This window comes from Laccaria bicolor, genomic scaffold (genome assembly GCF_000143565.1).
Source record: "Laccaria bicolor S238N-H82 LACBIscaffold_24 genomic scaffold, whole genome shotgun sequence".
Classification (NCBI taxonomy): Eukaryota; Fungi; Basidiomycota; class Agaricomycetes; order Agaricales; family Hydnangiaceae; genus Laccaria; species Laccaria bicolor.
This window is the reverse complement of record NW_001889895.1, coordinates 29,207-51,946: the sequence shown is the minus strand read 5'-3', so window position 1 is coordinate 51,946 and position 22,740 is coordinate 29,207. Positions and strand designations below refer to the sequence as shown.

The following is a 22,740-nucleotide window of genomic DNA, read 5'->3' as shown; positions in this document are numbered from 1 at the left end:
AAAATTAGTAGACAAAATGGCGCGTGACAACATTTGTGCGAGGCACGCGCATGTCACATCAACAACTGTATACCTGACTCTGGATCATCGGATTTATCTCCCCCAGCCACCTTCATCACACCTTGACTCCGAAATCTTTTCCTCTGTGATAAGGCTGTATACTTTTTGCGATTATGTATGGGCCCATAAACCTCAAACGCTGTGGGTCGTTTGAATCGAGCTCCCACTCAGACAACATGTCCGGCTCTCGCTCAGACGACTACTGGTCGAGCCACTCAGACTACTCAGAGTCATGTAGGTTCTCACAATCGATTTCGCAGTTGATTTTTCCTCATTGAATTACAGCATCATATACCTCGTCAATATCAAAGTTTGGCGCAAATGGCTTACCAGGCCATAGACGTAGACTTATGGACAGAGAACTACAGTCGGATCTCTCAGGATATCGCTACGAGGATGTCACTATCCAAAATTTTATTGAGCAGGTTTGGGGGCTGGAGCCCGATCTCGCCACTCGCATTCTTGCGGAGCGATGGACGCTCGATCCATTGGCCCTTGAGGATTACCAGAACATTGTTGCCCACTCGCCGGATCCTCAGCTGCATCTTCCTTTCCGTAAAATGTTCCAGCAACTACTCAACGACGCGAACTCTCTCTTGGGGATATCCCCGACCGAAATTTGTGACGACTTTTGGGACAAGCAGGGCAGCTCCTACATCATGTCACAGTATGCAGGTCGCGAACCTGACATGCTTCGCATGTGGAATCCAATCCAGAAGAAGGCCGAATGGCCTCTGGTCAAGTCTGTCGTCGAGTTTAAGAAGCGAAAGAAAGGGAAGAGCGTGGGGCCCATTTTGGAGGACACCGAAGTTGTGGACTCGACGACTACATCATTTTCTGCAGTAGGCACCGGAACTGACGAGATGGTGGCGGGTCAGGTCGTTGCTAATAAGCCAGGCGCTGGTACAACTGCCGCAGTCCAATCAGATTCTAGCAGGGTTCAGTTTGACAGCTTACAGGTTGCTGGAGCCAGCCTTCCACCCCTTCTCAAATCATCTCACTCATCATCCTTATCCCAGCTTGACTCCCTGACAGGAGCAGCTTCCACACCGGCTATGCCGTCCCTGGAACCTCATACATTGAGAACCAAAATATGCTGTCCGCCGTCTCTTCCAGCTATGCGAGACCCCTTGCTAGACGGTTCTGTCACAACATCGGATACTTCGTCAGGGGGATTAGGCAAACGCAAACGTGACAGTGACGACGACGCAAGCTCAGTGGACCACAAACGCCAGAAGCTTGTCCTTACCCTCGGTGAAGTACAGCTTGCTTCATACGCTGTGGACTGCCTCTCCGTCGTCAATCGCCAATATGCGACTGGTATATTTATCGACTCTTATGCCACATCACTGTGGTATTATGACCGTCATGCGGTCTTCCGCACAGCAGCATTTGACTTTTCTGAGCAACCTCAGCTATTGGCGCTTGTCGCCTTTGGGCTCGCTCGTTGTGATTTGCGCCACGCTGGGTTCAATCCATATTTCTCGGCGACTCCCCCCTCGCCCCCTCCTGCTATGCTTGAGTCCGAGATGGAGAAGGTCGTTACACCTGAGGATGATCACGTTGAATCTTTAAACATTCCCCCAACTCCACTGGTCGACAGGCCTGTTTCGGCTCTCGAAAAGTGCTACGTCATACTTCCAAGCCCTGATGCAGGCAACGATAAGCCGCCACCAGTTTGTTTCACGATTAACGACGTACTATTGAATTATTATGGCATTACTGGTCGTGGTACTTCAGTGTTTCTAGTCCAGGAGGTGATCGGCAGGAAGGTGGCTGCTGATGAGCTGGTCTTGAAGATGAGCTGGCAGTATACCTTTCGATTTGCAGAAGGTGTTATCATTGATGCACTTCGAAAGTCTATTCCTGCCTGGAAGGACCATCTTCCTGACTTGAGGTTTCACGCTTCATACTCCCCGAAGGACTTGGGCCTACCATGGACTCGCATGAATGTCGTCATTCCAGAGGGAAGCAAAATCGAGCCACGATGTTTGAACGCAACGGTAGAGAAGAATTATGTCCCTCTGTGGGAAGCTGGAGGCATCCAAGAATTCAAGTAGGCCTTCCTTGATTGCGTCGAATGTACGCAATCATCTATCTTTTGGCTCAGTGTATGCATATTCAGCTGACGCAATATTTTTACAGGTCACTATCACGCTTGGAAAGAGGGGAAAGTATTACATCGGGACCTCAGTGACAAAAAGTTGATGGTCGACATCATCGAGCCTGGTGACCGATTGAAGACGCACTCGAAAGGTGTCAACGGCATTGTCAATGATTGGGATATGGCGTCTGTGCTGACAAGTGAAGGCGAGGCGCCAACAAGTTTGGCGAAACTTCGTATTGGAACTGCCCCTTTCATGGCATTTGAAGTTTCGGGTGTGTACGGTACTTGTCTTCACCAATATCGTCATGACCTTGAGTCTTTTTTCTACATCCTCATCTGGGCCGCTGTGCATTACGACCTGGAAAACAAGAAGCAGGTTAGACAGTTACCAGGCGGTGTGAAAGTGCATCCGGCTGTCGCGTTCTGGAATGGGGGAGGACTCTTACACATTGGGGTTGCGAAGGGAGCTTTCCTGGGTTGCCCCGCCATCAGAGATAACGTTTTCGACGCAATCGGAGAAGAATTTAAAGATCTCGAAAATGAGTGGATTAGACCATTATGGGAGATGTTTCGGGCAGTTGGAAATGTTCCACGTCCGTCGTCCGAGGAAGGCAAGACGTACGACTATGCTACATGCTATGGAAAGGTAACATTTGAGAAGTTCATGGCAGCTATCAAAGTGACACCACGAGGCAAGGATATTTGTGACACTGTAGCTTGATCCATTTTTGTTGTGATACTCGATTACAATGTCAGTCGATATGTAACCATGACATGATTCAAAGATAAGACTAATCTCATTCACAACTTGAATGCTCACAAAGCAGGAAAACATCAGGATGACGAGAAAGACGTTACCAACCACTCAATTTCTGTCCATCCACAACCCAATTTTTACATCGAGCTCCTCATCATACCCTGGCCATATCGCGCGACACGTCTCCCTCCACTCCTGGTAATTCCAATGCACATACACAGCTTTTCCGAGCTCCCAGTATGCAGGGTACCACCCTGCACAAGTCCAATCGATGATCCAAGTAATCTCGTGACCGTTCTCGCATAGGATATTCCTCAAGTGTGAGGTCCCCGTGTGTGTATACAATCCGTTGTGGTTTTGAGTGTACGTGGAGCATCTTTTCGCGCTCTTCGGTGGATTCCTTGGGCTGGCCATGGCCCGGCAGAAACTCATGAAAGGATGCTAGATCAGGAAAGGGTCCAAAAGCATCTTCTTCTACTTGGTTGATGTCGCAGCATGGCATCGTTGGCAAAGGACCGCAAATGACGCCGTTTGCACCGGGATGTTGCGGAATACTTTGTAGTTGTTGCATCATCCAAGTCCTCTGAAGTGACTTTCGCTCATGTTCAACCTGTCGCTCGTCCATACGATAGAACGCGGGACCAAGGGTGTCATACGGCAATCCAGTCATTAGGATATACTCATTGTCGAGGAGGTCGATGACTTTGGGGATGGGAATGGTGGTGTGGGCTGCGACGATACGCATTGCAATTGCTTCGACTTCCTGAATTGCTGCTATACTGCGCTCAAGGAAGAGATTTCCAGGGAGGCGTTGGACTGAAAAGTCTGTGGGGCCGTACATTTTTACACCGATGCGGTCGAAGAAGAGGTATATGCGGCGCCTTAGAGATGTTGGGAGGACCCATCGCAAGCAGGTAAAGAGAATGCATAGGATCATTGCCGCGAGAAACCCTGTTGGACAATGTAATTTTTTGGGATTATTCGAACAAAGGTACTCGAGCTTTGGTGTTCGGAATTGCAAACTGACGACTTTTCTGTTTGCAGGCTTTAAGTAGTAGCTGTTCGAGCTGTACCCGACGCTCGGATTCGCGGAGTCACCTCCTTCATCTCCTAAAAAACGATGCCTTTTCTGAACAATGGTGAGTACAGCATTTCCCAGACTAGTTCTTCAGCCGCCGACATTACTCGTAACAATTGTGTCCGTTTGACAGATTTTCGGGTTCTTACCAACGTCAGCTTTTTGTGTTCCAGACAATTTCTCGACTTTATATTCGTTTAAATATGTAGTCGGGAATGACTGTTGTGCGCCAGTTACACTTCTGAACAATGAGTTTCTGATTCTCTTCAACCTTGAGTGAAACAACTATAAAGAGTTGTCGGCAGCGGAAGGGGAAGATGATTAGCCTGGAGGTCAGGCCTTCGGGCCCATTTGAGTAGAGGTTCAGTTGAGAAAAATTTTCTCTCCTACTAGTTTGTTGTTCGCAACCTCTTCTTTTGAGCGAGCGGGAGAGCTTGTGGTGAGATGCTCCACTTCATCGTCCAGATTAATAAAGCCAAGGTGATGGAATTTAACGCAAAGATATTACCAAAAATAAGAGCGATGTATTGAATAATCAAGGAAGGAGGAATGTGAAGGACATTCGGGGACCTCGACTGTTACAGAGATTTAAATCTCAGAAAAGCAAAAAAAAAAACCTCATATGCCCTGTTCAGCACGGGCGAGATGCCTGACAAACCTACGGTTCTCTTTCAATTGGTACAAATCAGTTCGTGTGGGCTGGAGCTGATGACATGATTAGACCATGTAAGGGCATGCAAGTACTGCAAAGTAAACATACCCATTCAAGAAGAAGGTTTATAATCACTTGAAGCTCGTCGTCAAAATTATCATCGTCTGGATGAACTTTCCGAAAGATTGATCCATAGTATGTGAAGACCCCCCTTTTCTTTTTCAACACATAAAAGGCGAAATAGGTGCCATCTGAAACGCAGAAGCGAACAGTATTCAAGCTGTTGTACAGACCAGCGATGATCAATCGGTGCACAGTTTTGGAATATGAACACTCACTTCGCGTTCGACGAAATCGTCATTGCCTGCGCGACGGCTTCCGGGATGAGTTCATCCCACTCAGGTGATCTCAATTCGGCTTCTATGAGGAAGAAGTGTCCAGCCGCACGCCGGAAAACGCCTTCAAGTTCAGTCCGGGTTTCACCAACAAGAAATTCTGAGAGCAGAAGAAATGAGCGGAACCATGGGGGAATCAACCATGAAGCAAATTACCCTGGTAGTCGCCGTTTTTGCCTTTCTCGCACTGGATGACAACGTAGTCAATAGTCCCAGTGAATTTCACCTGATATCCTCGATTCGTGAACAAGGCATCCTTTGGTTTCATTTCCGGAATGATAACAAAACCTCGATTGGGAGACAGTGTTGTAATAATGTCTCCCAATGACATGAGAATGGCTTCGAAAATCATCCTAGCCCCAATCTGCTACTTTTCCAGCGACGACTAAGCATAGTTTGAAGGGCGGTCGACAGGCAGCCAATGCCTACCATCATATTTACGCGCCGATAGATCTTTTGCAATCGAGAGCCAAGGTCTTTTAACTGTTCCCCAACAACGACATGCTGCGCTCGAGCTTGTGCCAACTGATCGATCTTGCGAGGGTTGAAAATGAGTTGCCCCGTCTTGACATTCAAGTTTTCAAGTTCAACCTTTGAGGCATCTGAGAACGTCACTTTCTGGAAAATATTGAGGAATCAAAGCCAAAGTAAATTCAAAAGGGACCAACTATTCTTTCTTCCAAAAAGCGATGACATTCGTCAATATTTTTCTCCACTTCTGCCATTTCCTCCTCCGTTTTGTCTATTCCGGAATATTTGTCGCGTAGAACATTGAGGGAGCTCATCATTCTCTCGCGTATATCAGCAGGGATGCCCTGATGACGCTTGTGTGTCTGGGTTTCAGGCATGGTGGTGGTGGTGGTGGTGGTGGTGAGACCTCCGTGCACCACCAATGAATTGATGACGTCTTAGGCGTAAAACACCGCTAACTCTCGAACATGCGCATGACGTTGCCTCGAATCCCGCGACTTCGACACTTGCTCATTCACGTCAAGGCGTACAGACAGCAACCTCTGATGCGGTTCAGCTGCACAGACTCCCAAATCAACGAAGCGAGTGTCCCAAGTAGGACAGGGCCGCCCACACCTTTTGTACCCATATAGAAACCTACCCGATTGCACCTAATTTCACCAATGCTTTGTCGCCTCACCCGATCCCCTCACCCAGCTTTCCTTTCATCAAATCCTTCAGGTCTCCGCAATTGTGATTCGCTCCACTCTGGCCTGGAAGACCGTGGATCGACGACTTTTACCAAATAATGACATCCTGGGTGCTGACAATGCAGGTCCTGAAAGTTCAGAGTATGAGGAGATGTCAGATGGGGTGTGGCATAAGACGTACGGTGAATCGGAGAATGAAAGCACCACCTGCCAACCCTGCACATTTTATCTTTGACGCAGAGCTCGGGTTGGGCGCGCCAGCGGCTGCAAGCGGATAACGATGGGAGGAGTCCTCAAAATCGCTCATTCGGAATGGACCACATACACCTAACAAGGCGGTCGCCCCTTCCACCCCTCCTTCTCCCCCAAGGCTAACCGTCGTTTGTGTGAGGGAAGCCTCGCGCCTTCAAGTCATTTCAAGAAACGCATCAAAGTCGAACGCAAGGTCGAACGAAGTATTTTGTTCTGATCCCTTCGGAAAATTTCTTACCTTAAAATAGCGACGAGTGCGATCCTGTAATTTGATTGTGGTCCTTGCATGGATCTACATCTAGAAAACCACATTTCATGGCTTTATTATCTGATCTTTCGTTTCCTAATTGAAGGTGAATCAATTCTTGTCCCTTGGGTAAACCGGAGCTTTCAATTTGACCGTCAGAACTTGGCACTGGCTACATGGAACGATTGCTAGTTGTTTTTCTTAGAAAGGGATATGATACTCGCCCCCTTCCTGAATTCCCTTTTTACATAGGTCACACAAATTGGCATAAGAAAATTATATGGGGCCACAATGGGCCAGTCCGACTGAGCGGCAACATGAGGAGTCATTGAGGACGGTAAATTTGAAGAATGGATAAACATAACGAGGTATACATTGGATGCCAAGAACCCCCGTTTGATTACCATCTCTATCGATCAACACTGGGTTCGGACATGATTATCGATTTTCTTGAAGTTTAGTATCCCCGAGCTACAAGCAAGCTGCACTCAATTTGCCAACCAGGGGCCGTCACTCTGACGCTAACATATATGTACATAGGAGATACTGAATTTTCTACTTAAGTCTATGTACATAAACAGCAAAATTTTCAACGAGATTTATCAGATATTTATCGTCTATTGGATAGCCGCACTTCTGATGCGCTTTGAACATGAGCTCAAGTACTGTTGTTGATTCACGAATTTGCAATTTCGTCTCCTCCGGCCATCCGTGAGACAAACTCGCAAAAAATACTTATGGGGGCAACATGAGGATGGTGAATTTGAAATTTGGGAAGTACATTGAAATCTTAAGAACCCGCCCTCGTCTGCCCTCGTTTGATGACTATCCTTATCGATCAACATGAGGGACAACAATGGGTTTGGACAAGATTATCGATTGTTTTGAAGCGTAGTTTACCCGAGCCGCCTCCAAGGTGTTGCATCGAAGCAATGTAGGAGACCTTGAGGAGACCTTGCCCAATAAAGCCATCTGTTGCCACCACGTGTTGTTGATGGGATCACTACTTGATCACTTTGAAATTCCGTCAATGAGCATTGTCCTCCTTCCAAATTCCTGACTCGCTTTGTGGTTTAAAAGCCCTGAGTCTTCTGTGGCATCATGGCCAGCTCTTACTCTTCGTTTGACTCTAGCTCCTCCGTCTACTCGTATTTTTCCTCTCAGGAAGGCTCTGACCGGTCGTGTGAGTCTTCAAGAATGCTCTTGCTGTGTTAGTCTCAATAATGACTATATCTACAGCGATCACGTCCTCTATGTCCACGCCACGCAAAACACATACGAATGGCTTGCATAAACATACCCGGAGTGTTATGGATTCAGTCCTCAAAGATGAACTTGTCGGAAATCGCTACGAGGACATTACCGTCCAGAATTTTGTTCAACAGGTTTTTGGGCTTTCACCTGAACAGATCGCTATAATATTAGCGATGGAATTGGAGCTCGATCCAGAAGCCGTCTTTACTTACGACACGGTTGCCCAAACAGACGATGAACCCAAACTACACGCACCCTTCAAGGAGATCGTTGATCAGTTATTGGATCACCTTTATGCCCATTTCGAGCTGGGCGAGCGCCGCGATGGATTTTGGGATAGAGGAGGCGGTCACACCATCAAATCAAAATACGCAAATCGTAAACCCGACGTATTGCGCATGTGGAAGCCCATCCCCACCGCTATTGACTGCTGGGATATTGTGAAGTGCATAATCGAATTTAAGAACGTCGCCGACAAGGCGAAGGAAAAGATGTCATCGATACCAGAAGACAGCCACCATACTGCATTGCCATCGTCAGACTCTCTGCCGGGTTATATAACCCGGGAACAGGGTACGGGGCGACGAGGCTCCCGCGCTGCATCTGGCTCCCGCGCTGCATCTGGCTCACGCGCTGCATCTGGCTCACGCGCTGCATCCGGCTCCCGTGCTGCATCTGCATCTGGCTCCGGCAGGGACAGCGTCGCAGGAAGAGCGAAAGCCCCGAAGCCACGGACGCAACGGACACGTTCGACCGTATCCGAACCATCCCCCTTCCCTTCCGCATCGACACTACCAAACCCCTTCCTTTCCTCATCGACATCTCAACATGCATCAACGGAATCGTTACCGAACCCATCCCAGCTTCCTAGCAGTACTGACCTGCCGTTGACCGAGGGACTTGGCAAACGCAAACGTTCCGCAGACGATACAGCCTCGCGTAGCGCAAAGAGCAGCCTCAACCCCACTGCAAAAGAAGTCCAGCTGGCTTCCTATGGTTTGGAGTGCCTTTGCGTTGGCAACCGTCATTATGTCACTGGCATTTACATTGATCGATGGATGATGTCACTGTGGTACTATGACCGTCATGCGATTTTGCGCTCAGAGCCCTTCAGCTTTCGAGAGGAGCCCAATCTTTTGGCCCTTGTTATGTTTGCGCTCAGCCAAGCCGACAAGTGCCAAGCGGGGTTCAGTCCCTTTTTTTACAGGTCTATTCCCTCTCTTCCAGTTCAGCCGGCGACGGATAACGACGATGAAGCTCCTGGACCAGGGGAGCTACATTTGGAAGGAACCCTCCCGAATACAGATGCTCGGACATTGGAGATCACAGCGCCAGCGACCGAGGAGTCAGCTGTAACACAGCCTGAGGTGGAAGAACCGGAGGTGGAGACGGCTCCCGGAGGGTCACCCGCCGAGACACCTGCTAAAAAGGCTGTTGACAAATGCTTCATCATGTTGCCTCCCACCGGTAGCGAAAAGAAAAGGGTACCTCGCTTCCGCTTCAAGGAAACCCTATCGAATTACTATGGAATCGTTGGTCGCGGCACTTCGGTTTTTTCGGTCCAGGAGGTAAACGATAACGATATCGTTGAAGACCCGCTTTTAGCTTTGAAAATGAGCTGGCAGTGGCTATTTCGTACTCCTGAAGGCGAGACGATTTCGGCTCTTCGAGAAGCGATCCCTGATTGGGCGGACCACTTGCCGGACATCAAGTATCATACCACTTATCAGCCAAAAGACCTTGACCTACCGTGGACTCGCCTAGGCCTTAAGATGCCACCCCGTCACAGTATCAAGCCGCGCTATCTCCATGCAATGGCAGGAAAACAGTACGAATGCTTGTGGGAAGCTGGTGACCTTAACAAATTCAAGCAAGCATTCCTTGATTGTGTTGAATGTATGTCGTTACAAGTCTTTAACTATTCAGTTGGGTTAACAATCCCACAGGTCATTATCACGCATGGAAAGACGGTCGCGTTTTACATCGCGATCTCAGCGAGGACAACTTGATGCTCTACTCAGTGGACAATGGTAAGAAGGTCAAAGGAGTCGTCAATGACTGGGACATGTCATCAAAGGTTGACGAAGATGGTATTCCCATTCGTAGTGCTGCCACTCACCGTACTGGAACCACGCCTTTCATGGCATGTGATCTTCTAGATGCAGGGGTTGCGTGGCCCCACTACTATCGGCACGACCTAGAGTCGCTCTTTTACATTCTCATATGGGCCGCGATCCACTACGACTTGAAGAAAGGACAACAATATATAAATCGTGGAAAGCCGCACCCACGATTCGAAGCATGGATAGCCGACGGTCTGGACAAGAAATTTGCATTCCTATCCAACGTGCTAGGAAGGAATGCTGTCTTTTCAAATATCGGACCAGATTTCGAATCACTCAAAAAGGAGTGGCTGGTACCCCTTTGGACCCTCTTCCACGACGTGCATGTCAATAAGCGACCTTGGGACCCGCCGGCCGATGCTACTTATGATCATGCTACATGCGACGGGAGGCTGACATTTGAAACTTTCATGGCTGCGATGGGGGCGACTCCTCGCGGAAATTCTGTAGTTGTTTAGTCAATTCTCTTATGCATGGATATCTTCGATTCGCTATCTTACACGCAGTTGTTGCTACATGCCCCTCGCCTGGAATAGAAACAGTGCTTTACTACCAGCCTTAAGTCCACTATCCCCTGATTAGTTCACTCTGTGATTGTCAACTTGTTCTAAAGTTCTCAAACAAGTGTACATCTCCCAATAACTTTGAAGACGACGTTTATATTTACGCAGCGGATGAAGCAATCGCTAACGGCCCAAAGTGGCCAGTGGACATTCCAAGACACACAACATCGTTGTGGATAAAGCTCATCGTCAAGTAATAGAGGTAAACACGACTCTCTCCATCTTGATAGCCCCAAACACGCGGAACGTGCAGATGGCACTGCCCATCTCACCGCTCGAATCCGAATCCTGCGAGTCCGACACCTGCCCATTCGCATCGAGATGTATAGTAGGGTGGAACCTCTGATGTATTGAGCTATATAACCTCCCAAATCAACAAAACGCGAAATTTCAAGTAGGACAGACAAGGCATACGGACCTTTCGTATTCATACAGAGCCTCCTGCACCAATTCATCATTCACGTCTTCTTCGGTAGCCGTTTCGATGGCGTGTTCTACCAGCTTATGTTTGCACGATAACAAAGTTCTGATATGTCTTGTCGTGTGCATCTCGAGTTCTTCTGCCTCCATGGGGAGGAAGGTTGACGGCTGGAGGAGGAGACCTGTCGTTGGCTTGCTCTCCGTCTCGCTTGCAGCAGCACCTTCGTCTCGGTCTTCCTCAGTGGGTGTGGGATCACGGTGAGCGAGGGAGAGATGCATGACTTGCACCAGCTCCCCGTATCCAAATATATCTTTCATCAATTGCGAGATGAACGTCTCGGGATGGAGGGAGATGCCGTATGTCTTGGAAAGCAGATCTTCGAAGAGGTATTCGAAGTTGAGAAGAGGGGTGATGGGGGGTTGGGGTGGGAAGATGATGGTATCTTCGATCAACTCCAGTCGTCCACCTGGGGCGAGTACGCGATAGGTTTCTTCGAATACGTGTGCCCATGAGTCTGTGGGTATGCAGAGTGTGAGGCATGACATTCTTATTAGGTCGAAGGTGTGGGAGTCGAAGGGGAGTTGTTGTGTTAGGCTGGATGGCACATGTGAATGAAGATGAGGATGAGCAAGAAAGTGTAGGGGAACACGTACAAATTCCCTCGAATAAACTCGATTTGACCTTTTACCCTATGTTGGACAGCGAGTGGCGATAAGATATTCACTTTGTCGTACCCGGTCACTTTGGTCCCGTATCCACTCCATTTCATGGCAGCTTCAACGACCCAGTGTCTGTCGTCTATGAGGTAAGTGGCAGTTAAGAAGATGAAGAGAGACACTAACCCTTGTCCGCATCCAAGGTCAAGTACCTGTCGAGGAGGCGAGGTCCCATAGTCATAGAACGTCGGCGAGTCGGTCGTGTTCAAACGACGTAACAGCTCCCCCGTCCGTCTGTCACTGATCCAAACAAAAGTTCAGAAAAATCAAGTAGCAACAAACCAGAGTGAAAACGTACTGGTCAAGAAGAACAGCATCAAACGGATCCAAAGGATAATTCCTAACCCTCGGCTTGCCTCCCGTTGCCACTCCAGCACTCATCCTAGTACTATTACTAGCCCTCCGAATATCAAACACCACCTCATCCCCTCCTCCAACCCCCACTCCCAAATCAACCGTCGACCCAACACCCGAGAAATTCGAAGTCGACCCTGACATCGACATCGACATCATCTGCATCTCACTCCCATCTTCCACCTGCTTATCCCGTTCTCTCTGCTTCCCTTTATCCGGTTTCTTGGATTTGTCTTTCAGGAGACGAAGTCCCTTGAACCGAGTTGGCGAAGGGTCGGCCCGGGTGGTGTTGGGTTTGGGTTTCGCTTTGGGGTTGGCTCGAGAACGACCGGAGGGGAAGATGAATGGTGCTGGTGCTGTAGTTGGAGACGTGGAATCTTTGTCTTTGTCTTGGGGGCCAGAAGAAGACGTAGATGCGGGAACCGAAAGAGGTAACGAGGAAGAGGAAGGCTGCATCGAATCGTGCTGGTGAACTTGACGATGTTGGGGCACCACGGGCAGCGGTGTCCTATGATTCGCTTGTATTTGTGCTTGTGCAGGGGGCACCAACGGGACAGGCATCGACAAATCCGACAACGGCGACATACTCGTCGTACTTGTACTCGCACTAACCGCCTGCGGAACACGCACTGTAAGGGCTTCGCTCCCCTTAGGACGAGCCACGGACCGACCGGCAGGGTATACTTTTGTTACTTTCGACTTTCGCTGCTCGTGCTCGTCTATACCCCCAGACCGACCCGGGACGGTGGTTGGCGAAGGCGGGAACACGTAGTCGGATGCGTTGATTGGCATGGAGGGGTCGAATTCGAGGCGGATGGGTGTAGGTGGCAGGTAAGTTGCATGTGAGTATGATGAAGATGGTGAGATGGCTTGTGGGGCGTTGAGGGGTGTGGTGTAATGCGTATCGGCCGAGCTGGGTCTAGGTGGGTATACATGTTGGTGCTGCTCTTCTTCGTTTATTCTTTGGAAGTGCGGTCTAGGTGGGTATACATGCTGGTGCTGGTCTTCTTCATGTGGCCTTTGGAAGTATGGATGGGTGGTATTGTAAGTGTAAGCAGGCAAGGAGGGCGTGCGTGGTGGCCCGGGATATAGAGTTGCAGAGGGGGAAGCGGGTGAGTTACTAGAGGAGAGTTCGGAGATATCATCGTCGAAGCTTGGCTCTGCTTCGTATTTTGGTAAAGGGGGGTAACTTGGATGACGTGGTGGCATGGGACTGGTATCTGACAGCCGTGAATTGTATCCTTTCTTTCTAACCGGAGACGGTTGGCTTAGATTTGAGTGGGTTTCATTCATGAAAGGGGATGATGGCGGACTTGGGTTCAAGTTTGCCGACTGTCGTTGGGGAGGGGCAGGTAATGGACGTGATCCTTGCGTTCGCGGTGGGGGCGGGGGCTGGTAGGTCGCCTCCACAAAATCACGTAGGTGGCTGGGGTATTGTGCCGAGTCCATACTTATAGGGATTTGTTGGGCATACACTCGTGTCCTTGTTTCTTGCTGGTCGCGGTAGTACGGTCCTGGTCCTGATCCAGTCGTTTGTCCTGATATAATTGCGGGGGCGTGGTAATGTGGGTTTCGGTTTTGGAACGACACTTCGGAAGTTGCGCTTGTCCGTTTAGATCTATTAAAGAAGCTTTCGAATTTACCAGGCGCTTTAGCTGTTGATATTGGCGGTGCTTGAGGGGGATGAGACCCTCTTTGTTCTGCCACAGCCTTGGAGAACAGGGGCATTGCGGAAGGGAGTCGAGACCTGTCGGAATGGTTGGAATTCAAAAAGTGGGGCAACAATGATTCGTGCATGCCTTCAGTTTATACTAAACGTCAAGTATCATCAGTGCTTTACGAGAAGTGGTGATTGAACGGAACCAGGCGCTTACTGATAACAAAGAATGCCTGAGGTAAGTAAATTCATCTCGGAACGTTCACCCCGACCATGTCAATGTGTAGCCTTTATTGGAGCTCTCCTCGTTACCTAGCCTCTAGGAACGTGGGAGATAAGTGTTTCTGGAACATTCATTGTATTGAAGCTGCTGCGCCAGCGCTAACCTACGGATGTCTTGTATTTGGGATGAGCACACCCCAGCCTGAGGTGTACCTACGCCTTCGAAGCGTCGGAAAAAAAGCGTCTGATCCCCGTGGATATGGATAAGAACTAAGAAGACAATCTCATGCGCATTGGAATCCAATTGAATGAGAGAATGACGCGTTTCTGGTTGATCATGAGCGGGCGTCCATACATCCAGGTACGGATTTTGACATGGAAGTTATGTTTGTGCGGTGTTATTTTTGGTGGCCTATCTATTCTTGTCCTCCGCCTTTCTTCACTCAGAGCTTGTTCTATGTATTATTGGATAACTGGGTGACTTCCCGTAACATAAATCTATATAAACGAATAAATCTGACCCTTATCGGAGTTTGAAATGGGTACCCTGGCTTGCGATTTAATCAAGCAAATAAACCGTAACGCCAACTGATTAGATTTATTCGCCTGACATGAATAAACTTACTTCCCTCTCACCTGAGCTGTTTTGAGGACACACAGGCCCATGGATGGGTGTATTATAGTTAATGCTCAATCATATCAGCCAGAAAGTAGGACACACAATGAATGAAGCCGAGAAAATGTCAACTTGAGCTGAACATGCTCTGATTCTGTGAGTTATGTGCTGAGAAGATTGTTTGTGGAAGGAAAAACAGCTTCGGAGAGGAAATTTTGGAACCAGAGGACGTTGGCACTACTAATAAACTCTGTAATGGCTTCAAATTATAACGAGAGAGCAGACTGCCCTCAGCCATAGGAGAGTAGAGAGGATGAGGTAGAGCTGACTAAGCTAGGTGGGAAGAAAACGTACCCAGGAAGGAAAGGTGTCATGATGGCAGGGTTGATTCCAGTGTTTGAAATCTATTCGAGGGGTCTGTACCCTCTGAATAGATTAAGGTTTATAACTGGGTGCCAACCAGGGCCTCCATCAAAGTCGAACCCTTACAAGACTCGGCATCCCGGCAAAAGACCCTAGATCTCGTCGATTTATTTAAATCTAGCAAATTTATGTTATGGGAAGTCACCCACTTCCCATAAGGTTTAGAAACCTAGATTATTTTTCTAAACTGACGTGCCGCCATGCCGGCTGCCAAATGGGTCGCAATCTGTCAACATTCAACTCCGCTTGTCATCGAGCACCCTCTTCTAGATGAAAATCTAGACGAGGCCTCCCCCCCCCTCTTCTAGTTCTAAATCGTTTGAATAAACCCTTCTTTCATTGTCCGACGATCAATCCCTGAGCATCGTGTCCATATCAGGTAGCACATCGAGATGCACCAACTTATGTAGTAGGTCTTCCATGACTATACAGTAGGTCTCTCTTGTTTTTCTTGTCTAACGAGTTAATGGTGAATAATAAGCAAGTTTTTCTCTCCGGAAATTCATTGTGAACTAGGTCTTATATGCTTATTTGTTGCAGCGCGTCGACGTGACCAAGTCGACACACGCAACCCACCTTCAAACCACGCATTTGGACTGCCCAATTGCACGCAACCACATTGTCTCTGCATTCTGGGAGACTGTGTTAGTTCTCCTAATGTGATTTTGGGCCAACTGAAACTGGAGGCGCAGTGGAAGAGGAATGAGCTCAAATGGAGAGATCCTGTACGAGATCTGCGTTCACCAAAGAAGAATTAACTGTACTCGTATAGAACTGTGTTGCTTGGTTTATGGTTTAGAAAGACGGCTGAATATATTTTTAAACCCCGCCCATCAAACATTTAGAAGATAATCTAGGTTTCTAGACCTTATGGGAAGTCATCCATTGCGGTGCCATGATGAGGCTGCTGTTCAAAATTGCCCGCAGCCCTTTCGGACGTGGACGTCAAGAGATAAGGTGACACGCACTCGCCTCAGCGGCGTCATACAACGCAAACACACCGTCTTGGAAAACCGTTCAGTCGGTCTACTTGGGTACTTGATTGACTGTGGAATGCACTAACAGTCGCTGTGTTTGAGTCTATTCAAAGTCACTTCCCCGCACCCAAATCCACACCTTCCAAAACATAGGCATACGGATCCGGCCTGTCCGGATTGACCACCTCCTCCGAAATCACCTTCACAAACTCAACCACCTCCAAATCAAAATAACTCCTCGCGAACTCAGCAGCAAGGTCAATCCCCGCCGTAACCCCCGCAGCACTCCACACCCTCCCATCCCTCACCCATCTCGCATCTCCCACCCAATGCACGGCCTTGTTCAGCTTCCCGGCGTCTACCATCAGCTTAAGCGCCCATTTGTTGGATGCGACGTTGTGCCCGTCCAGGACACCCGTTTGTGCAATGACTAGAGAGCCAGTGCACACTGTCAAGAGGATAACCTTCGGATCCTTTTTCAAGAACTCTGTGCATCCCTCCGAAAGGGGGAGAAAAGGGTCGATCCCGGGTACGAGGATACAATCCACGGGCGGGCACGTCGCGTACGTGTGCGTTGGGAGCTGTTTAGGGCCCGAGGTGGCTGTTATGGGGTCTAAGGTGTCGGAGACGAAGTACCACGTCAAGATGGGCGCCTTGGGGACAAGGTGCTGGACGGTGGGGAAGTTTGCGAGATAGGCTTGGCTGTGGCTGTTGAGGTAGTCCATGGTACCCACGGCATCGAGGTTCTGATGGTCGGGGAAGAGGAGGACTGCGATGCTCAGGCTTGGTGGGGTGGCCATGCTGTACTAGAGTCAGGTTTGTTGAGTTTGTCTTCCAACTGATCCATCGATTTTATACATTTGCAGGTGTCTTCGCAACGCCGTCTGGATTTCTAAGCGGCCGACGTTCTGGACAGAAGCGTCTCCAGATGTTGTCGATGCTAATCACGCGCAGCGATTCTGACAATGATCTTTTGATAGGCGGGATCATCTGTCCGGCAGCCTTGATTGCGTGGACTAAACGTGCATCGAACATCAGAGTGGGGCAGATACGTATCATATAGGTCGGAATACAAATTTCTAACCCTTCTTCCAGGAGGAATGGCTGATTTTGATTTCAAAGCATGCTGGTGCAATGCCAACTACCAATCTTCCGCCTTACATAGGTCCACATTGAGGTTACCGCAATGTAACTTTCCACACAAGCCAAGATACAGATTTTGATACGCTGCAGAATTCTTTCCGTTTGATACGGAAGTCGGGACTTTTCACAACGTTATACTGTGCATCACTATCACTATGCTGAGTCCTGCTCGTTTCACGAACTCGAGGGCTTCCGGTGGCCGTATTTCCAGCGGCCGCCCTTGGTCGTTGAGGACTGATCCCTGTCTTCTCTGGATGGATCGAAATGAACCCCAATCTAGGGTGGAGGATGTAAGACCAAATTGCTCTGTATTCTTCAGTGGTTAATGGCTACACTCATTATCAGGACCGGCTTGCCCCAAAAATATCCATTCAAAACGACTTTATTCATCGTTCACGTTCGTTGACCGGATTGCGCAGGCTACTGGATTCACTTCGTCTACACCCATTGTAACGCGCTCGAAATTTACGCAGGCTTCGGTACCGAAACACCCCTCAATCTCTTCTCCTCCCCAATCCACGTCTGTGCGGAGGTGCTATGTCACGTGAGGCTACGCGCTTTGTGAGGACAACAGGTAGAACATACCGCTCTTTCCCGTTCTTCAACTCACTGGCGCCATAGCGGCTCTAATTCCGCGACAACGTTTTTGGCTATACAGTACGGGGGGATAAACTCCAGCTTCGCCCTTTCACAACAGTCTCTATCCATGACCACTTGGTTTACGATGTTGTTGGCGAAGGCGCTGACGTTTTTATGCGCGTTGTTGGGATTCTTCAGCTCGATGTGAAGAATTTAACTGCGGTCTCGATTTCCGTATGCCCCAATTCCGCTTTTTGAATTTCATAATACTCATACATATATAGCATTTACCTTGTCGATGCTAAACGAAGAAGAGGGTAGAGTGTCCTGCCTAGGCGAAAAATGCCAAAGTTATAACAATGGAGAATACATATCTAGCGAGCACCAAAGCAGAGGAAAGCGCAGACAACATAGCGATGGGAAGGGGTCAAGCAGGAGAGTGATGGATCGTGAAATGTATGGTATATATTCAGTTCGGTCTTTCACTTCCACGAATGATATTGGTTCTTCATAATTTTTGCGCGGTTTATCTGTGCATCATGTCATATTGGGGAGAACAACAGCTCGACAGAACATACTTCGAGGTCCCTTTCTAAGGCATCAACATCCCAAATGCACTCATTAATCTCGAGTGAGAGACCCCTACAAATGGCCTTTATCTCCTGCAAAATTCCGCCAGACGCTATGAGCGTCCTCTCGTAGAGCTCAAAGACCATATAGCGGATCCTAAAGAGCGTATATTATGGACACAGCAAGCGCGTTATTTAATGAAACGATGTCAACAACTCACCTTCCTATGTCCCTCGTGAATTGATTAGTGAAAGTTGTTTCCGATTGACGCATGATTCCACTATCGACGGCGTCCTGTAACCTTTCTTCCAAGGATGAGAGTCCCAGTTGAAGTTTTTCCATGAGGGTTCGTGGGCGCATGGCGTGGACGCATATAAGGAAACCGAGGAGGACGGCTCCAGCCCGCACTAGGTCTTGCGGGATGAGGGATAGAATGACCACCCATGCTGCTGAGATGATTGCTCGGTGATACTCTTGAAGGGACATTTGGTAGGACGGGGGAGAAAGTTTTGCGTAATTTCCCTTTCCACGAGTTTTTAATCCATCCCATAATCCATTCCCCAATACGCGCCACTACTATGTTTTTGTTGAATCGCAACAATTGCGTCCCGCGCTAATAACACGATTGACGTTCAGTGAAGGTGATCGACGTAGGAATGAATAGAAAACACATACCTGAGAGATCTGATTAACGGCAATCATTGAGGTACTGTGCCATTTCGATCAATTCGGCAGCCCATGTTACACGTTACAGGGCTGCCGAAAATAGCGCCTAGGCTGTGCGTGATGCAGAGGCGATGAGTGACTGTGATGAGAAAAAATAGCCAAAGTCAGGAGATCAGGCACGGCGTGCGCCTGATTCCGACGTATTTCCACTCGAGGTATGTTGGAGGTATGGCTATATTCCTATATAAGAAAAAAAAGGAAAAAAGATGATGAGATCATGTAGTGATCGATGTGAGGAGCGAGGGGAAAGGTAGGAGAAAGTACATGTGTGTATGATATGGGAAAGGAAAGATGACGTCCATGTCGTTAGTCTCTCCTAGACAGACTTCGATATATGTGTAGTCGTACCTTGGTTCACGATATATGAACCATGTCGTGGGGGATCACAGTGGTGTGAAAAGTCTGTAGATATAAGAAAAAAGTCTGTGAGTAAATAAAAAGTTTGTAAGAAGTAATAGAAAAGTTTGATGGAAGTTAGGAATCCAAGGCATGGATGTATGAGGATACAGAGCATGCAGTTTGGCCAAATAGTAAGACATGGATAAGAACAGGGTTTTTGCAGATGTAGATTTTGAAGGTGTCTGAGGCCCATCTCCTGATAGCTTGAATAATTGCAGGTGGTATGCCATTTTCAGCAAGGGAAGTTGCTCCTCCCACTCTGAGAGATTGGCCAGCAGTGTCGGAATCAAAAAAGCGCCAGAGGTGTCTGATGAAGAAGGCTTGGGTGGGTATGACACCATTGCTGGTCAACCACAGAGGGGAGCTGTAGGGGAATTTCTGGTCATGGGCATGTAAGTACACAAGAAAACATCTGTGAAGGTTGAAGACACATGCATTCTTCCAAATGATGATGGTGTTTCCTTCAAAGAATCTGTCGGCCTTATGGCCAGGCAGAAAGAATTGAAAAGAGACATTGGAGAAATGTACAGAAGTTCGTTTGGTGACTTTTCTGGGGTCACAAAGTTGTGGGTTGTCTGGGTATGTCATTTCACCCAGTTGGAAGAGGGCAAAGAAGCCAGTGAGAAATTGTGCAAGGAAAAGCATGTTGTCATAGTCAGATGAGTTTCCTAGCACATTGATGACTTTCTCAAGGTCGTCTAGAGTGACGGCACATTTGTGAGAAGTTGGGGTTCCACATAAACACCTGCAGCCCTGCAATGTATGATGTACAAGGGCAGAGTTGCGGGCTGTGCACACATTGGGGAAATAAGGTTTGAGTAGTTGGCAGATACCAGAAGGTAAGTAGTGACAGAGCCGGGTTTGATGTGGTGGCACATGTAGACTGTGAAAAGGCTGAGAGTGTCGGGGGTTGGCTCAAGGGGGAAATTGTGTAGTTTGATAAAGTTGAGGTAGGAGTTCAGGGTGGAACCGTAGTTCTTCCATGTAGAGTTGTCAATTGCTTGACCAAGGGCGATGGTGTGTTCTCTGAGCAGCCTCTCCTGAGACCAGGGTTCCCTGTGGGGTTGCCTGGCATGCATGGTGGTAGGGATCATTTTTTCGTAGCCCCCAGTGGCAATTGAGGGGGTAGAAAAGGTGAGATGGTGAGATCTGGGATGTACTGGCATGCAACATTGAAATTGTTTCTGGAGATGGCATCAGCGACAGAGTTAAGTTCTCCAGCAATGTGGAGGACTCTGAGCTGTATGTCATGGTTAATACATGTGTCAACGGCATCAGTGAGGATTGAGTTGTAATGAGGGAGGCATCTCAAGGTGTTGAAGATGGTGATGGTGTTGTTGTTGTTGGTGTAGATGAGGACCTTGGTAGTGGGTGGAACATGGAGGACATCAGTGACATGATGTATGGCCGATAGAACACACAGTGCTTCAGAGAAGAAGATGTGCTCCTCATTAGTTCCGCTGGGGGTAGGTGAGTAGAAACCGACACGGCTGTCAGGTATCCAAAAACCCATGCCCTCTAAGCAGGAATCACAAAAGATCATGAAGTCAGCAGTGTGCCCATCCCAATAAATTTGCTAAATGAGTCTGACACTGGTATCATGCTCCAAATGATTGGCAGCCCAGGTGAGGTTGGCACAGACAGTGTTATTGATCCTGATGAATTGGTTTGGAGTGGATTTGCCACCTATCTTCGCATAGAAGTGGTTGAGTGTGGGTCTAAGTAAAGGAAAAACATTAAAGCTCCAGTTGATCCATCCTGCCAGCCTCTGCCATTCATGCAGAGTGAATTTGTGTTTTGAGGAGATGAAAATTGAAATTGTGGATGGCAACTATGTACCCAGGAGTTCAATTCCCCTTCTCTTCTTCGCTATCTATGAGACAAGTGACATGAATGTGATCCAATTACATCCTGAACTGCACCCGCCAAAGGCCGTGTTTCTGTCGATGTGCAAAGACCCACCAATGCCGTTGACTTGCTTGATTTGCCAGTAGGGATGAACTGGGAGAAGTCGATAAGCCTCGGCAACATCTGATTTGAATAATACTTGAGCTGAGTCAGGGAAGCACTTGTTCATGGAGATGAGGAATTTCCCTAGATGCTGTAAGTTGTCTAGCAGGTAGCCTATGATTCATTCGCACGGAATCATGCTGTTGAGGGAAAATTTGCCTGCGCTCTGATCAGTGACCATCCTCAAGTTGGTGGAGTGAGGTTTCGGGACAGCAAAAACAGGCATGCAATACATGCTGTGTAGTAGCTTGTCTCCAAATGATTCAGAGAAGCAACCCTTGAAGAGTTCATGGTCTCGTTGATTCCTCAGGAAATGTGCTTCTTCAACGTTGTCTGGTTCAGGCAGTGAGAGGTCGAGTGTGTCAGGATATTCCCCAAAGTGAGGAGGTCTTATCAGTGCCCCCCTAATTCCTGCAGGATTCCGGTCATTCCTGCGGATTCCGGTGGATTCCGGAGGAGTGAAATTTAGCAGGGAGGCCTGCTATTTTCTTCATTCCGGTGCTTTACCATTCCAGCGGAATTTCGGCATTCCGGAATTGTGACCGGAATGGTCCCCGGATTGGCAAAAACGGAATGCAACCGGAATCCGGTTTGTTTGGCGCAAGCCCATTGCCAAACAATTGTTTGTTTGGCAACGGCTTTCACGCTCATCCAAACACAACCCTCTCTCCTCCCACCACCACCGTCGTCGCTCCACGTAACCGCCCCCCTCACGTTGTGAGTGCCCGCCATGGGCTAAGCGACGTGAGGGGGCTCACATCGACCACCACGCCGCTCACCCGACATCCAACAACGCTGCCAACACCACAACGCTGTGCCACGTCACCACGGCACACGAACCAGGTAAGCACCCACAACCCCCTCTCCCCTCGTTTCTCAACACGAAAACCAGGTGCCACGTCGCTGACTGCGACGTGGCACCAAAACGACGGCAACAGGTCTCACACCCCACGACGGCACCACCCCAGCACTCCCGAAACAACGTTCAGCGCCCACACGAAACACGACAGCACCACCTCGCCCATGAAAACACCCCACCCAGCACCCACGATGGCCGCCCAGCACCCACGACAGTGCACAACGGCACACCGCGTCCACAAAACAACACGCCGCCCACGAAACGAAGCCCAGCGCCCACGAAACGAAGCCCAGCGCCCACGTACACCTCCAACGGACGCGAAACAACACCCCGCGGACACGATACAGCACCCAGCGCCCACGTACACCGCCAGCGCCCACGAAACGACGCCCAGCGCCCATGCCAACGCCTAACGCCCAC

General features: G+C 48.8%; 8 protein-coding genes across 8 annotated transcripts; 2 read left to right on the top strand and 6 right to left on the bottom strand.

Moving 5' to 3' along the window:
- Nucleotides 1-173: 173 nt before the first annotated feature.
- LACBIDRAFT_303440 (uncharacterized protein) lies at nt 174-2,888 on the top strand (the record flags this gene model as incomplete). Its single annotated transcript, XM_001884134.1, has 3 exons — nt 174-294; nt 346-2,031; nt 2,206-2,888. The coding sequence occupies 3 exons, from the start codon at nt 174-176 to the stop codon at nt 2,886-2,888; spliced, it is 2,490 nt and encodes an 829-aa protein (XP_001884169.1).
- A 144-nt stretch (nt 2,889-3,032) lies between these two features.
- On the bottom strand, nt 3,033-3,765 carry LACBIDRAFT_329858 (uncharacterized protein; the record flags this gene model as incomplete). The annotated part of the gene is made up of 2 exons (XM_001884047.1): nt 3,033-3,221; nt 3,292-3,765. 2 exons carry the CDS (start codon nt 3,763-3,765, stop codon nt 3,033-3,035), a joined length of 663 nt encoding a protein of 220 aa, XP_001884082.1.
- Nucleotides 3,766-4,537: 772 nt separating this feature from the next.
- On the bottom strand, nt 4,538-5,897 carry LACBIDRAFT_294869 (uncharacterized protein; the record flags this gene model as incomplete). The annotated part of the gene is made up of 7 exons (XM_001884046.1): nt 4,538-4,577; nt 4,661-4,707; nt 4,763-4,934; nt 4,993-5,149; nt 5,206-5,413; nt 5,479-5,667; nt 5,718-5,897. The coding sequence occupies 7 exons, from the start codon at nt 5,895-5,897 to the stop codon at nt 4,538-4,540; spliced, it is 993 nt and encodes a 330-aa protein (XP_001884081.1).
- A 311-nt stretch (nt 5,898-6,208) lies between these two features.
- Nucleotides 6,209-6,516, bottom strand: LACBIDRAFT_303438 (uncharacterized protein; the record flags this gene model as incomplete). Its single annotated transcript, XM_001884045.1, has 2 exons — nt 6,209-6,337; nt 6,391-6,516. The coding sequence occupies 2 exons, from the start codon at nt 6,514-6,516 to the stop codon at nt 6,209-6,211; spliced, it is 255 nt and encodes an 84-aa protein (XP_001884080.1).
- Nucleotides 6,517-7,809: 1,293 nt separating this feature from the next.
- Nucleotides 7,810-10,641, top strand: LACBIDRAFT_294868 (uncharacterized protein; the record flags this gene model as incomplete). Its single annotated transcript, XM_001884133.1, has 3 exons — nt 7,810-7,891; nt 7,948-9,858; nt 9,909-10,641. The coding sequence occupies 3 exons, from the start codon at nt 7,810-7,812 to the stop codon at nt 10,541-10,543; spliced, it is 2,628 nt and encodes an 875-aa protein (XP_001884168.1). The 3' UTR covers nt 10,544-10,641.
- An 84-nt stretch (nt 10,642-10,725) lies between these two features.
- On the bottom strand, nt 10,726-13,867 carry LACBIDRAFT_294867 (uncharacterized protein; the record flags this gene model as incomplete). The annotated part of the gene is made up of 6 exons (XM_001884044.1): nt 10,726-11,003; nt 11,067-11,663; nt 11,723-11,860; nt 11,912-12,025; nt 12,084-12,754; nt 12,833-13,867. The coding sequence occupies 6 exons, from the start codon at nt 13,865-13,867 to the stop codon at nt 10,838-10,840; spliced, it is 2,721 nt and encodes a 906-aa protein (XP_001884079.1). The 3' UTR covers nt 10,726-10,837.
- Nucleotides 13,868-16,064: 2,197 nt separating this feature from the next.
- LACBIDRAFT_294865 (uncharacterized protein) lies at nt 16,065-16,849 on the bottom strand. Its single transcript, XM_001884043.1, has one exon. It carries the CDS (start codon nt 16,832-16,834, stop codon nt 16,148-16,150), a length of 687 nt encoding a protein of 228 aa, XP_001884078.1. The 5' UTR covers nt 16,835-16,849; the 3' UTR covers nt 16,065-16,147.
- A 1,757-nt stretch (nt 16,850-18,606) lies between these two features.
- LACBIDRAFT_303434 (uncharacterized protein) lies at nt 18,607-19,028 on the bottom strand (the record flags this gene model as incomplete). Its single annotated transcript, XM_001884042.1, has 2 exons — nt 18,607-18,939; nt 19,002-19,028. The coding sequence occupies 2 exons, from the start codon at nt 19,026-19,028 to the stop codon at nt 18,607-18,609; spliced, it is 360 nt and encodes a 119-aa protein (XP_001884077.1).
- Between the last annotated feature and the right edge of the window lie 3,712 nt (nt 19,029-22,740).

What these genes read in the sequence shown, in the direction of transcription:
- LACBIDRAFT_294865 (XM_001884043.1), bottom strand. Translation starts at nt 16,834, where the DNA reads ATGGCCACCCCACCAAGCCTGAGCATCGCAGTCCTCCTCTTCCCCGAC.